Genomic DNA, 16394 nt, shown 5'->3' on the forward strand with positions numbered 1-16394 from the left:
CTGCTTGCTCCCCCTTTTAGCTGACCGCTTGGTGTCCTAGAAATGTACAGTCCTGTGATCAGCTGATCATTAAGGGAAGCAGACAACTATTAAAATAAAGAATAAAAAAATCCAGCCAGCTTGGACATTTCTGCAATTGAAAGTGATCTTTAATTACACAATTAAAAAATAGGTTACTGAAATCCGTATGCACCTTATTACTATAAATCATTGATTAAAGCTGTGAATCTGTAATGACATAATGCAGCAAAAATAGCCTCCATAGCACACTTAGATGCTGGTAAAATAGCCTTGATAATCTTCTAATTGTAGAGATCAAGTTAGAAATTTTTGTATATATTTATTAATTTCCTTTAGAGTATTTAGTTGTAATATTTAAGTGAAATTTAAATTTTTTTGGTGCGGTTGCAGGCTATTTTTAGTACAGAAGTAATAATACTTACGCCTACTTTCATAGATTGCTCTTGATTTCTCATAGAGTTCGTAAGGGTCAGGTTTTCTTGGATCAAAGGCATCTGTAGAATCAGGAAATGAACTTCTATGTAGCGTTGGTGGGTAGGGGAGATTTGGCGGTAGTGATGGTGCTGATAAACTAGTTTGGGGGCTTCCTTGATTTTCCCACCGTTCCATCATCTGCAATACAAGAATTTCTATTTTTCAATGTTTGCTAATGTGTTTGTTATTTAAAGCAACAGCACATTAGCATCTTCTTAATAAGCTGCAAAAATCTATAACATCTAGAATAACAAAATGTATACAAATAAAAAGTAACTCACAGGCTTGGAACTTTTCCATGGAGAGAAGAAACCTGAAAGCAATGAAACAGTGACACTATTAGGTCTAGTTAGTATTGTGGTTATTTTTATTTTAGATGCAATTGTGATACTACGCTGTATTGAAGTAATAATGATGTTATGTAGCCAAAGCAGGTAGAAGACTCATACCCTACCCTACAGGGATAGTTTCATTACAGCCCTTCCAGGACCTTTCACAGAGTGATCTGGGGTCAAACAGTGAGAAGCAACTCATTAAGAAGTCTTTATAGAAACAGAAGAAAATTAAGGAGTACCACAAGGTTTGATTTTCTGTGTAAGAGTAATGCTTAGATTTTGCATTTCAATTATAGCGAAGATTTAATAGAGGAAAAAAAAGCAGTATATTTGTCTTCCCAAAACTATGGCATGGCTTATACAAAACTGCATGTAAAGTGGGCTAATGCATGTAGTTCCAGTTTTTTCGGAATGGGGGTGGTTGGCAAAACACAGTATACCTGTGTGTGTGTGTTAAAATCACACCAAGGCCTCCTTAATACAATTATCTTTTCTTTTTTTCTTCATCATGTTTAACTTATTACATTTGTAACCGGCGTTTTGTTTTCTGATGTTTTTCATGTCCCATAGAGAAGCTTTTTGGAAAACTGCCAGAAAAAAAAAGCCATACAGAGAGCATGCTGTGTTTAAAAAAATGAAACTGACCCTCAGAAAAAAAGAAGGAAAACAGCAACCAACACAGCATAGAGAAAAAGAAAACACGTAGCGCCTTTAATACTTTACTATAGACTTGAATGTAACACAAAATATGGAAATAACCTGACTTAGAAACATGATCAATGCTATGAAAAGCGTATATGTGTGTAATCACCCTAAAACTGCTATATGCAGTTCTTATAGAACTGATCACTGCAATCACAACAATCAGCAACTACTTGATCACTTTTCCAAATATCGCTGTGTATAAATGGCTCAAACCACGGTCATTGAGATGTATTGCTAAATTTTCATCTGACTGGAGTTTCAAACAAATCTATTCTAAGGACTAGTACACATGTTGTAAAGAGACTTCTGACATTAAGATGCCTCTGACTTGATATGTGGCAAGTTGCACTGGATAGTTCTTTGCATCTACTGGAGAATAATCTATGTAACACGTCGGTATATGTAGTATGTATGGATCAGTAGTATAAAACATGCAACCTAAGGCTTCTTTCAGATGGGCATTACTTATATTCACATTGGAGCCATATCTTTAGATCAATTTAGATCGAATTGCACTTAGAAGTCAAAATATTTCAAAAAGCCTTTTTTTATCATGTAAAGAAAATAGAATATGAAAATATATACCGTATATACTTGAGTATTAGCCGACCCGAGTATAAGCCAAGTGAATAAGTTTTACCACAAAAAACTGGTAAAACTTATTGACTCAAGTATTGGCCTAGCTATACTCGAGCATATGCTAGGTAAAAAAAAAAAACTGCAATACTCATCTTCAAGCTGGCGTCTGTGTCCCCGGCGTGATGCTCTCCCCGGCGGTGCGGCAAGCTGCTTGAGACTTCTCCCCGCTGTCATCTCCCTGCTAGTCTTTGAACTCCTCCGCCGTCAGCACTGTGTAAGTAAGTGCTGTGATTGGATCGAGCGTCAACCAATCACAGCTGGCACTCGATACACCAATCACAGCCATTAAGTGATGCCATTCACTGAATGGCTGTGATTGTCTGGCACTTGATCCAATCACAGCGTTTACTTACACAGCGCTGATGGCTGGGGAAATCAAAGACGAGCAGGGAGATGACAGCGGGGAGAAGTCTTAAGCAGTTTGCCGCACTGCTGGGGAGACCATCGTGCCGGGAACACAGATGGCGGCTAGGAAGTAAGTATTGTTTTGTTTTTTTTTGTTATTTTTTTACCTCACTCGAGTATAAGCTGAAGGGGGCTTTTTCAGCACAAAAAAAGTGCTGAAAAACTCGGCTTATACTTGAGTATATACAGTAATTAGAAAATAGAAACATAAAGAGGCACTCTATAGGTTTGAGCATTTTTTAGTAATTCGAAATAACTCCACAAAAAAGCAGAAATTGGCAGCCTATATTCATAAATGAAACTATCAAAAATACAAAGAATATACAAAACGTGGTCACAGTTGGATATTCGGAAGGTAAGTGTAAATATAAAGTAGATGGAGAAGGTAGGAAAAGACAGTAAAAGGCAATAGGTGGGTGAATGAATTAATAGGTAAATAAATAAATGAATACATCAAATAGATAAAATTATAAAAAAGGAGACTGCAGTAGAATTTGCTAATGTTTTTTTCATAGGGCTATCATTATGCATTAAGATATTCTAATCAATTAACTCACTCTCTCTATTTCACAAGTAATAATGTATTTTTATTGCCCTTTGTTTTATCCATGTGCTTGTTCTGTCTTTTACTACTTTTTCCACTCTTTTACATTTACACTTACCCTTGTAATATCCGACTACAACCACGCTTTGTATATACTTATTTGTATTGCACAATATATCGTGTGGCCCCAGCACTACTGAAGAAGAGGCATATTGCCTTGAAGTTTGTTATCTTATGCTGATACAATCAATAAACTAAGAAGTCATATAAGTAGTCTATGGACTTGTGCTTTTGTACATCACAGCAGGTTGCGTCTTACTCTCAGTATTTTATTTTAATTTTTGATAATTCAGTTGTCGATATGCCCACCAATGTGGGTGTGGTGTTCACGTGAATTGGCTGTACCTATAATCCCATAATAGGGACTGCTTATACTTTGGGGACTTCCCATCATCAGCTCCAATAGGGAGTGTAGAACTTCATAGTACTCAACAATCATCTACTATTGGTGTCGCTCTACTTTTTTTTTTTTCTCCACTTGCTACTACATTTATTCATTAACAGCCTGTGTCAGCTGATTGGGTTCACACTCTGCAGTAGTTTTTTTTCCTAAATCCATCACCCATTAACATCAATGGTTAAAAAAAAGAAAAGAAAAAAAAAGACATGAAGAATCATGATTGAAGTGATGAAGACTGTCACATTACTTCCATTACTAAAAGTGAGAATAATTCTAATAGAAGAATATTAGGAAATCACAGTTTATGTAGCTCTTGAATATACAGTAACAAAGGTGAGCCTACATTTATAATATCTGCAGCTCCATGTTTAGCAGTGAATGCATTTTATTATGACTGGTTACAAACTCCTGCTGGTAATGCTACTTTCTGTTTCAGTATAAAACAAACAATTGAGACAAAGAAATTGAGTTCCATTACTTGAGACTTTTGGGGTCAGAGTACACTCAACCCCCTGTGCTTCTGCTACCGAACCGCTGACTTAAATGAAGGTAAGAAACATCGTGTAATCTTAAAGTGCTTATCCTGGCCGTTTTTGTCTCATGTTGAGGTCATAAGCAGGTTTAGTTTAACCTACATAGTCTATCTTTACCATTAGTTCACTTTAGTCTTATGTGGAATTATACCTTTAAGACATACATTTATGTCTAAGGACTAAAATTCCTGTTTATTACATGTCCTTGACAGTTTCTCTAATTTACAAAGGCAGGGCTGACGGGAAAAAAACTAATAAAAAGACGCAGTGAATGTGACATTTGGATGTACAGTAGTTTTCTTGAAAGTATAATAATTCTGCCAGATTTGATAAATAGCAAAGGGTGGTGAAACATTTTCTCATTTTGTGTGCTTCTGGAAAACAAAGATAACCCAAAATAATAAGGGAAATAAATAAAATGTCACTTTGTACTGTAGAAACTAGCAAATACTAACTGCAGGAAGAGCCAAGATCAATGCAGATCAATACACAACATTCAAAAAGTTTAGAGTTAAAACACAGAGTTCATAGTTACCCCAACAACAAAATTGCTGTCTTAAATCTAATAACTACTTAGCACCAATCACTTTCAAATCACATATTATTTAGCCCCAATTTTTCTTAGCATAGCTGCTTTAATTCTGGTATATTGGAATATGTGCAATAATTGATTTAGGTCCAGAATGAAATCCAAAAAGTGTGGCAAACATGCTAAAGTGCAGCAGTCTGGCCAGAATCAAAAAGCTACAAAGTTATTTCTACCAAGAGCCATAATATCAAAGTGGAGAGAAATGTTCCCCAGGAATAGATGACCTGCCAATATTACGTGCAAATTGTCACCGCAGTGAATGGAGGCAATTAAAGTCAATGGACTTTCATTCTTCGATTCACACCCATGTGTTGGCACTGCATATTGATACACAGGAGAAATAAATCACAACATGCTCTATTTCTCCGCGTATCATCCACAGCCCTTGAATGGGCTACTATGCATTGTATATGGGCAGCGTTTCAAAATGCATTCCTGCTCTGAACAGAGTGGGCAATTAAAAGAAAAAAAACACACTGCGCATGTCTGTGATGTTAGAGATGGCAGAGCATATAGGTTGTAAGGTGTGCAATGCAGCAGGAGACTTGCAGCATTGTACACATTTGTCCATGGGAATGAGCCCTAAGGCCTACATCACACAGGTGTTTTTGTACAGCGTTTAGCGCTGCGCTAAACACTGTACAATGCTCCCATTCATTTCAATGGAGCTGCTCAAAACAAGCGTAAAAAATGCAGCGTTTCCAACGCTGCGCTTTGACAGCGATGCATGTTCTATTTTTGGGCATTTTCAGCCCTCCGTCGCCCATTAAAATTTGAGGTTTGAGAACCCCACCTCCAGCAAGAGATTGCTGTGATTGGTTCTCGGCGCTCACTCAATGACCAATCACAGCCAATCATTGACTGTCTTAGCCAATCAGAGCTTGCCGGCTCTGATTGGTTGGGACAGTCAATGAATGGCTGTGATTGATTCTCGGCGCTGGCCCGATGCCCAATCACAGCCATTCATTGACTGTCTCAGCCAATCAGAGCCGGCAAGCTCTGATTGGCTGAGATATTCAATGATTGGCTGTGATTGGACATTGAGTGAGCACCGAAAACCAGTCACAGTAATCTATTGCTGAAGGTGGGGTTCTCAAACTTGCTTACAGCAGTAGATCATCTGTCAGTGCAGGGGAAGCCTGGAGCAGCGTCAGAGATCAGCAGCCGGGACCCGGACAGCAGCTGCTAGGGGAGTATTGTTTTTTTTTCAGTATTCTTGGCTGCGTTTTCAGCTGTGCATAAAGAATGCCAGCACTGCTAAAACCGGCTAAATCTGCATTAAGCGCAGCGTTAAAAAACACTGTGTTTCTGCAAAGGCCTGTGTGAGGGAGGTCTTAGGATGTAGTGACAACTAATCAAAAACAAAAATTACCAAAAATTTCAGGTCTCTCTAATGTCCCATTTTGGTGGGACTATCAATAAAAAGAAGTCTGTGCTCTTGAACTGGCACCTTCTTCAATCCAAGGTGCCTTAGAGCACAGAAACGCATTGCCCCTGTACCGTCCACCACGACTAGGAATAAAGGTTTGATATTCTTAAGTTGATGCGGCTGGGACGTGGCTTATTGATATCATAGTCGATACTTCAAAGAGGGGGTTTTCTGGTTATCATACCCCCCTCCTCTCGAGTAAGTGCCATTCTTTTTCTGGTTTTGTGACACTCATGGTTGCTAAACTTTACAGTTCAAGAGCGCAGACGTCTTTTTATTGATAGTCTTTTTCTATATTTTTCTGTTTGGGGGAGATTCTCTGCCAAGAGAAACCCCCAATTGTTTATGCAGCTCTCCCCATGTCTGGAGGATAAGAACTGTTCTGCTAAACAACCAATTGGCGACCTTAAGGCGCTCTCTGAACGCTGTCTGTACACTAGGAATTTTGGCAGGACGACAGTCATCTATACAGCTGCGTAAGCGCTGACATCCCCTCTAAGTTTGTTAACCATCATGCAGAGCGTTTAGGCAGGCAGATTACTGCTAGATCACAGGCTTTTCACTGGCTTCTCGCTCAGCACTTCACTTTTTATATGTATTTTTATACACTCAGCGAGAATCCCGCGATCCAGCCATGTTTCTTATGCTGACTGATAGCAATAATGAGAAGTGAATAAATAGTAAATGAATTTTTTGTATTTACATGGGTTGATTATCGCTCAATTACATTCGTTTGAACACATTTTGGTGATAATTGTCCCGTGTAATGGCCCTTCACCTCTTTCAGATGACCTGATAAAAAGGTCAGCGTGTCGGATGTACAGTATATTTTGTGTCAAAATTGGGATGATCATGTATAAGAGGAAATGAGAAAACCCGTATTTGCTTTTCTTCTAATGGCAGGTGACCTACCTTTGGCATACAGGGTTTTCACACTGACGTTTCATATGGCCAAGTGAATGAGGCTAGTGAGGACTCAGGTTCTTATATACTATGCAGAATTGACACACAAAATATATCAAAGTACCATACGTTTTCTACATACAATGAATAAGCTTAATAACTAGGGATGAGCGAGCGTACTCAGAAAAGCACTACTCGCTCGAGTAATTTGCTTTATCCGAGTATCGCTGTGCTCGTCCCTGAAGATTCGGGTGCCGGTACGGAGCGGGGAGCTGCAGGGGAGAGCGGGGAGGAACGGAGGGGAGATCTTTCTCTCCCTCTCTCCCGCCCGCTCTCCCCTGCTCCCCGCTGCGACTCACCTGTCAGCCGCAGCGGCACCCGAATCTTCAGGGACGAGCACAGCGATACTCGGATAAAGCAAATTACTCGAGCGAGTAGTGCTTTTCCGAGTACGCTTGCTCATCTCTATTAATAACCATAAAACGTAGAAATCCCTATTGAGCTTTTCTGCAAAAGAAACTAGGTTAAGATTCCTCAACAGTAATATTATGAATATTAGAGGAATATTTGATTCTTGTTGGTGGTGCCAGCTAGTAATGATAAGGGGTTATTTTTCACATAGAAAAATAGAAAAAAAATTGCAGCACAGTCTGAATATGTAGTAAGCATGTATGCCTCAGACTCTGACCACAGGTCACTTCAATAATAAAAATTTGGAAAAGAGGTAGCACCCCCAAAATATGTTGATAGTAAAGGGAGTCGCTTATTGAGTCATCAGTGCCAATATGACGTTTCAACTCTCTCTTGGAGCTTTTCTCCAAGAGGGATGTTTAGGCTCCAAAGAAGAACAAAAACGTTGGCACTGATGGAAGAATAAAAGACTTACTTTTTCTATCAACACTTATTTGAAGTCTTGCCTCTTTTCCATTTTTTTTTTTACACAGGATATTGTCTCTTAATTACTCTGATGCTTAAAGAAACCCTCCATTTTCGGGCATGTATTACCTGCAGTTCTTCTCTGCAGCCCTTCTGATCTGCCAGTTTCAGATCCCGTTTTTGAATGTAGCAATTATTTAAATATCAAAAGCACACTTTGCACTGCTCTCTAATTGGTCAGTGCTGATCATTTGAGCAACCCTGGCCAATCAGAAAGCAAGTACAGTGCATTGGAAGTCTAACAAAGTGGGGATTAAGTAGTGTAAACATTATGTCAATCTATTTGGACAGCTGAAAATAGGACCTGGAACTAATAGAACCCCTCTCCACGTCTGGCCCCAGGACAGAATTTTGGAGAGACATTCTAATTCAATGCAATAATAATTCAGCTATTAGATTCCTTTGGTTTCTTTTGATTAGATTTTTTTTGTATAATGTCCAAAATCTTAATTAGAGATGAGCGAGCATGCTCAGTTAAGGAAATTACTCGAGCGAGCATCGACATTTTCGAGTAACTGCCTGCTCAACTAAAAAGATTTGAGGGGCGGCGGGGGGTTGCAAGGGGGAGTAGTGGGGACTGGGGCAAAGAGAGAGAGAGATCTCCACCCCCGTTCCCCCACCGCCTTACGAAACCTTTCGGACGAGCAGGCCGTTACTCGAAAATACTGATGCTCGCTCGAGTAATTTCCTTAACCGAGCATGCTCGCTCATCTCTAATCTTAAAATAAAAATCAACAATCACTCATGTTAATGTCATATTGCTGTGCGAAGGGAGCCCTACTTTTTTGTCCTTCCCCTCTCTACCAGCATGAGTCTCAGATAGACACAATGAGGGAAGATATTGCTGTAGCCTTCCCCTCCTTCCTGTCTTGCATTTATTCTTTTCTACTAGTGGGCACTAAATACTGCTGGAAGATAAGATGGCACTTTTGTAGAAATATTACATATAAAATACAGTATATTCTAAAGTTTCATATGTTCACTGCTAATTAATGCAAAAAAGTTATAATGGCAGGTATGCTTTAAAGTCCAGAATTTTAGAAGCCATTGGTGTAATAAATGTGTAATTATAGTGGACATCCAGCAAGGGACGAGTACTTTTTTTTTCAGAAGTGTATGCGGTATGCAAAAGGATAAAACAAAAACTGTCCCAATAGATAAGTATTCTAGCAAGACCTAATTAGGAGGGAATGGATAGGATTACTGAATCATCATACTGAATCATCAAATCTCATTAAACATACCCTGAAGAACTGTATGCATTTAAATATAAATTCATCACCACAAGTTTCTGGGCTCAGGATTTCTTAGGAGCCATATTCATTTCTCCAGAGGGCAATATAATAAGAGACCTAATATGCACATTTGAATAGCAAGTCCTGACACTTGATTTGAGCAGAGATCTTATAATACCATATGCAAAATATACCTTTCCTGAATATGAGGAAAGTGTTGAGTACATAAGTAAAACACCGTACTATAGCATGGCTGGAACTATTGTCCTTTAGTGGTGAATCACACTGTGACCTCAGATCTTGACTTCTAACATGCATCTTTGTCTGAAAAATAGGATAGTTTTTACCTGAAACTAGGTCAACAAAGCTACCATACATTCTACAATTCCATACACAACCCCAAACATTTTCTTTCAAATAGAAGTACCCTGTAGTATACACCTTTAGGTACAGAATGTACATAGAGATATGTAATATATGAAGAAAATTATGAAAAAGAATAGATACCAAGGGACATTGTAGAGATAGACACAAATATATAGGGATATAGGAAAGGGGGGCAAACTGGACACATGGACAGAAAATAAGACACGTTATAATGTTGGAAAATGCAAACCGAATCACGGCACCCTGGAAGTTGAGGTGCAGGGAATAGATTCTCGGCCCACATGAGAATGTAAATTAACCCTTTCCAATCCAATTTGTATCCTGGTTTTTCTAGGGGGCTTACTCTTTTTCTGCTGTTATACAACGGCGCTATCTGCTGGCTAAAGCCAGTACTGCATGAGGTGACACATTGGATAGGCTCCGATAGCAGAGAGGCTGGCAATTTACAGTAAGAGAACCCCGACGGACGTCTTCCAACATCAGAGCTGTACAACTTTAAATCATAATGTCTTCAGAGGTCAGACAGTGGATTGGAAAGGGTTAAAACTTGGAACTGCTGTTAAACTTATTTATTCATTTATGTTCCAGAAGCTCTTTATCTAAATAGACAAGTTAACGTTTTGGTCAGTAGACCTCCTTCAGAGCATCTGATTGCCTAGAGTGTTCTATCACACAGATTATGCCGTTTATGAGCACCAGAAATGAGTGAATATATCACTGCATGACGTGCATCTGAAGGAGGTCTATTAGTCAAGAACATTTGTCTGATTTATCCAAAGAGCTTCTGGAAAATAAAAAGAAGCTTAAATTACATAGAAATGGGATTGACTTGGTAAGTCCAAAATGCATTATTAGAGTTATAGGAACTGAGTAGCCAATATCGGAAACTGCTAAATTTTAATCTGTCTTCAAAACTAAGCTTCTCTGGTGTAACTAGATCAGATGTAACTCAGGCAGTGGCTGCCATATTACCACGCAGAATCCCAAACATTACATACTGAAAGCTGAAAGTTATGTTGTAAGAAAGTACAATTCGCAATATACTATGGATAAGATGTAATGTTTGTTGCCGTATTGTGTTATTTGCCAATAAAACATACTGGATCATAGTAATTAATGCAATCGTGGCAATATTCAGTTTGAGATTGTTGTGTGTAGAGAATAGGGATGCAGCTTATAAATCACTCTATGCGACTCATTCACTAAAGATTTGGCACCAAGTTGTAAATGATCTGATTCTTTAGTAAGCCATTTTAAAATACAGAGTCAAGAAGGAAACAGCCCTCACATTCCGAGCACACCCACTTGGTCTGCACTGACAGCGGGTCCAGCAAACAGTTGATTGGCAGGGATCTCAAGCGGCGCACCCCCACTGATCAACTATTTAGGACTTATCCTTTTAATTTTTAAAATTATGGCATTGAAAATAGACTTCAAAACAAACAGAAATTTTCTTAAGACCTCATATAGCCAATTAATTACATATATCAATTAACAGATTAACAAACTTAAGGGGTTGTCTGGGTTATGTAAAGTACACCTTATTGGGTCCCTTGTAATATAAAATAACAAGACAGCTAATACTTGCCTCTCCCTGCTTGTTCCCCCTTAGTGGCTGCGGGTCTGCACTGTGTTCATTTTTTTGTTTACTGGCCACAGTCAGTTTGCAATGTCCTGTAAACCTGCTGCTGCAGCCAATAATCAATGCGTGGTGCCATTGGCTGCAGCAGCTTGTTTGAATATGGATCAGGCTGAATCCAGCTTGTAAAAATGACGTCAGTTAGGAGACCGGGTGTCAGGGGGAGCTGGGAGAGGTGAATATCAGCTATTTTGCTATTTTAGACCATGGAGGATCCATTAAGATGCACTTTACATAACTTGGGCAACCCCTTTAACATAAATACCTTTGCACTAAGAATATAAGAAAATTAAACCTTTTTTAACAGTCTAGATTTTAATTATCCCGAGGATAGCTCATCAATAATTAAATTCTGGAAAACCCGTTTAAACATTTTTATACAAGGAAAGTCAAGGAAAGAGGTATGCAGCATACATGGCTTGTGCATGCACTTAATGCAAAACTCCGCTTTATACCCAAAAAATGTTGTGAAAGGTGCTTTACTTGCATAGGAAATTACAGTGTTTGAAGAGGTTATTGCTGTTTGAGGTTCTGTTACACATCTAGTGTGACTTTATAAGCTTACAGATTTCAGCCTCTAGGTTATATTCAGACAGTGCTGTCAAGATACAATTTTTTTCACTGCAATTACCATAAAACCGTGACAAAACATTACATTTTGCCATGCTTTAGTAAATACCATGGCATTTTGATACAGTTTTGCAGTAAAAAATATACTGGTAACCGGTAACTTGACTGCAATGTCTCTATAACCCCTGGAAAAAGATGCTGCCATAATTTATCACGCATTGGATTGTGATTTGCGATATTGAAAGAACAGCATTTATCTCAATAGCTGACAATTAATACTAAATAGTACAACTGCTACAGAGGCATGTAAGCACATGGTCATGTGTCAATCATTGTATGCTTCGCTGATCAGCCAATAACAGCCTGTGATTGGCTAAGTGGTGAAGCATAGAACGAATGGCACATGACCATTGGAGTTGCAGAGGCCACAAGTGCTCTAGGCTGGGAAAGAAAAGACCTGTGAATAGTGAGCATGGTTTATTTTTTAATTTTTCTTTCATTTTAACCGATCTGCTGCCAATACAATTGTTTGTTTTTTTTAATTCTTCCTGTGGGAGGACCCCTTTACAATAAAAGGTATGGCCCTCTAACCTTAACCCCCAAATTAGTGCTGTGATCAAGTTCTGTTCTGCCTGCATAGCTTGTGACCCAATGGCTCAATGAAATGACATTATCATGCCATCTGTGCACGGTCCCAACGTTCTGTAAGCTGCAGGCCTACAAAACACAGAATGGTATGCAGGTAGCTTATGGCTCACGGCTCCATCATAGGTTTCAGTTGTTTTGGCACCCAGCAGATGCAGACACAGTTGAAAGTGGCAGTTGCCTGTGGATCTGTGGCACCCCAGGCAGGTATCTGTTGATATTCAAGCCAGCTTTCCCCTAAAAAATGGGTTGTCATAATGAGACAATCATTAAATTGGAGCCATACCTTTCTAGATCTGTGTACTGACACACCCCACACTACATGTCATATGATGTCGCTGGACTGACTAATTGACACATTGCTACAGTACATTGGATGCAATCACTGTGCTAGTCTTGTTCATGTAGAGATCTGTTACAGTTATATTCAATTAACCACAGAGTTTTATAGATCAGGAGCGTAAGATTTGTATTTTACTACTAAATATATATGCTCATAAATACTGAATGTCCCGAGCTGAACAAGTGTAATTACATCCATAAGTCACAAACCCTATGCAAATGTCTTCCCACATTGACAAAATGTGCTTTATTCCCTATGAAACTGGTCCCGTTATGCGAGATTTGTCAAAATTATATCATGAGCTACATGTATTCCGTGGAAAGAATTGCAGAATATGTTGATGTAATATAAATAATAGGACTGAAAAAAATAATGCACAGAAAGAAAAATATATTTAAGGCTCTATTCACACTAGCATCGGTTCATTTCAAAAGATATTCCTAGCTCAGCTTTTCATAGCAGAGATGGGAAACCGCTGCCATGGCTACTGGCCACCCAACCAGAACCTATAGAAACAGCCGAGCACAGTTTCCGTAGTGCACATCCACTTCAATGAGAGCTACAGAAACAGCTCGTTTTTTGAAGCACTCGGCTGTTTGGGCGGGTGGTGGGAAAAAGAGGGCTGGGTGTTCTGATCTCGGAAATGAAAAGCCGAGCTGGGAATACCTCTAAATGTCCTTCTCATGGCAGCAGTAAATCTCATTCCTGTTATAATGTTTATAAGGGCTTCTTTCAGATGAGCGCATATCGGCCGGCCGTTTTCAAATTGGATTCCAATGCATCAGATCACATGGGCGTATTTCTGAGCATAAAAATACCCGGCCAAGCCAATATAGCGCTGGGTGTTTTTACATCGGGACCAAAAGAAAGTCCTGGAACTATCTTTTGGGCCGGAATATGTCAGCTGCTGCATGGGCTCCTATGGCAGTGGCCGTAGGTGCGAGGGAGTTTAGGTGCGGGGCTGCTAAACTCCCTCATTCTGTTCTCCTTCCCCTCTGCAGGCTCATCTCTCATTTCTCCCCGCTTGTTCTGTGCAATGGGAGGGGGCGGGATGGGGTGAAGCTAAGTGCCCGCCCTCTCCCTGCCCCTTGCCCATAGCCATTAATGGGAGGAGGCGGGGCGGACCAGCACTTAGCCCCACCCCCTCCCATTGCACAGAACGAGCAGGGAGGAACGAGAGGTGAGCCTGCGATTGGTAAGAAGGGGAAACGGGCGATGGCCTGGTGAGCTTGGCACATTTGCGCTAGCCTCACCAGGCCATAAGAACAGGAGCACCAACGTTTGATTTGTGTGCCCGGTCACCAGATTTTTTTCCTCCCAACGTAGAGTATATCGGCCAGCTGTGAAAATGGCCGGCCAATATGCGCTCCTGTGAAAGAAGCCTATGGGTGCATTTACATGGTTGATTTTCACACACAATTTCTGTGCACTACAGTATCGCTCTCCCCATGTAAATACGGCCTAATTAGGAGGACCAGAGAATGTGTCTCTGGTTTTAAAAAGTCTAAGGTTTCTTTCACATGGGCTACAAAATCCCACGCTTTTGCAGCGATGCGACATCGCTACAAAACTCATGTATGTGAAGCCCATGATTCCCAATGGGTTCTTTTAGGCTACAAAACATCGCTCATATGAAAGAACTCATTGGAAACCATGGGCTTCACATACATGCGTTTTGTAGAGATGTTGCATCACTACAAAATCTTGCGATTTTTTTAGCCCATGTGAAAGAGGCCTAAAAATAATACTTTGTTAATTGCCACATTCGTATATGAAGCATAAACATAGTTGAGTGGCGCTACTCAGCACTTGTACTGTTGATTGTATGGTGAGAACAGGGACTTCGAATTGACTGTTCCAATAAAAACATATACTGTGGGTGGACGGCAGCTGTATTGCATTTTATTAAAATATTCTCTTTGTCAGTAGTATAAAATATGCCAAAGGGACCCTGTTCTAGTGCTGCATTCTAGTGTTGCACAACTTTATTGCCAGCTATATTTAAAGTCTTCAGTATGACATCCACACTCAAATATAAGTCATCAGAGACATGGCTTGGCTGCCGATGAGAGTGGCTGCCCGACTACAGAGCTCCTAACCCAACAGGGCTCACTATAATCTTCTAAGCTGTTTTATTACCCCAATTTGGACACTACCTGCTGCCCAGAATCCCAGGATGCCACAGAGAGCGAAGTGGGTAATAGCTAGAGCAGATAAATCCATTCATTTGTTTTTTTCTCAGTTCTTGGTGCGGGACCAAGATGGCGTAGCCGGGAGCTCCTGAACTTCTAGAACGTTCAGCGTAAATGACCGGCGAAGGAATAACTCTGAGCCTTTGGTCAGTACAGCTTCCTAACTGAACCATGCCAACTTGCTCGCAAGTACAAAGGGAAACTCTGCAACTGCTCGGTGTAAATTATCACAGCAGTCAATCATCCTCATCAACTCCCAAGCCACAAGGCAGACGAAACGTTCTCTCCCTTCTGTTAGTCCAGCAAAACAGAAACAAAAGCTGGATCTTCGGGAGAAACAGACTGAGACAGCGGTAAGTCACACACCATTTATTAAACATGATCATCCGGTGAGACAGACACGTTTGACGCCATTCCTGTTAATGACGCATCTGTTACTAACATCTCTGTGAAAACAATATTGAAAGCGACTGAAATTTCAATACAGTCCAATTTCACACAGCTTGTTTAACCTCGTAAATCAGCAGAGACAGACAATAGTCTGCTCATATAGTAACTAAAATGAACAAGTTCACATCCTCACATGAGGCCTTGGAATCAGAATTTGATCAACTCAAACGCAAGGTGGCAGACTTGGAAGGTAGGTCTTGCTACAATAATGTCGAGTTCTGATGGATCTGAAAGACCATGTCTGCCTCAAAACTGAGGCAATATATACATAATTTGATGATAACACTACTACCGGACTGTCCCTTGAAGGACTTAATAATAGACAGAGTGCATAGACTTCCCCGTACTAAACATCTAGCAGACCCTGTGCCAGAAGACATCCTAGCACATATCCATTTCTTTCATGTATAGGAAAGATTATTGGCAGCAACTAGGAATCTAAGCCCATTACCCGCACCATACCAAATACTACAGTCACAGATTTATCAGCAGCGACCTCGGTGCAGAGGCGACAATAGCTTTCTACTGCAATACTCAGAGAGAACAAATTTATACATAAATGGGGATTTCCTGTGCGTCTCCTAATCACCCACAGCAACAGTACCTTTAGGCCGCCTGCAGACGAGTGGGTCGGATCCGGCAGCGAGAAATCTCGCCGCGCGATCCGACCCCAGAGCCTGCAGGGACGAGCGCGTACTCACCCGCGCCTGGCGGCCCCGACTCTTTGATGTGCCGGCTGCCGCGCAGCCGGCGCATGCGCAGACCGGAGCCGGCGGCCAGGTGAGTGCGTGCCCCGCAGAAAATTAGAACATGCCGTGGTTTGTTTGCCGCGCGAGATTTCGCGCGGCCAAACCGCGGCCGTCTGCATAGGAGTGCGTATTGTCATGCACTCCTATGCAGACTTTCAGCGGCGGAAATCCCGTGGGAAATCCCGCGGCGGGAAATCCCGCGGCGGGATTT

The 16394-nt window shown here is 40.6% G+C and overlaps 1 protein-coding gene across 5 annotated transcripts in view; it reads right to left on the bottom strand.

Annotated features, from left to right (window-relative positions):
* Window positions 1-16394, bottom strand: part of MAGI2 (membrane associated guanylate kinase, WW and PDZ domain containing 2) — a 955112-nt gene that overhangs the window by 121849 nt on the left and 816869 nt on the right. For all 5 annotated transcript variants that reach the window (XM_066592005.1, XM_066592007.1, XM_066592003.1 and 2 more), the window contains 2 exons: window positions 777-808; window positions 444-633 (listed from right to left, as the gene is read on the bottom strand). In XM_066592005.1, coding sequence (XP_066448102.1) covers window positions 444-633; window positions 777-808 — 222 coding nt within the window. The remainder of the gene's footprint in view (window positions 1-443; window positions 634-776; window positions 809-16394) is intronic.

This window comes from Eleutherodactylus coqui, chromosome 2 (assembly GCF_035609145.1).
Source record: "Eleutherodactylus coqui strain aEleCoq1 chromosome 2, aEleCoq1.hap1, whole genome shotgun sequence".
In the NCBI taxonomy this organism is placed as follows: domain Eukaryota; kingdom Metazoa; phylum Chordata; class Amphibia; order Anura; family Eleutherodactylidae; genus Eleutherodactylus; species Eleutherodactylus coqui.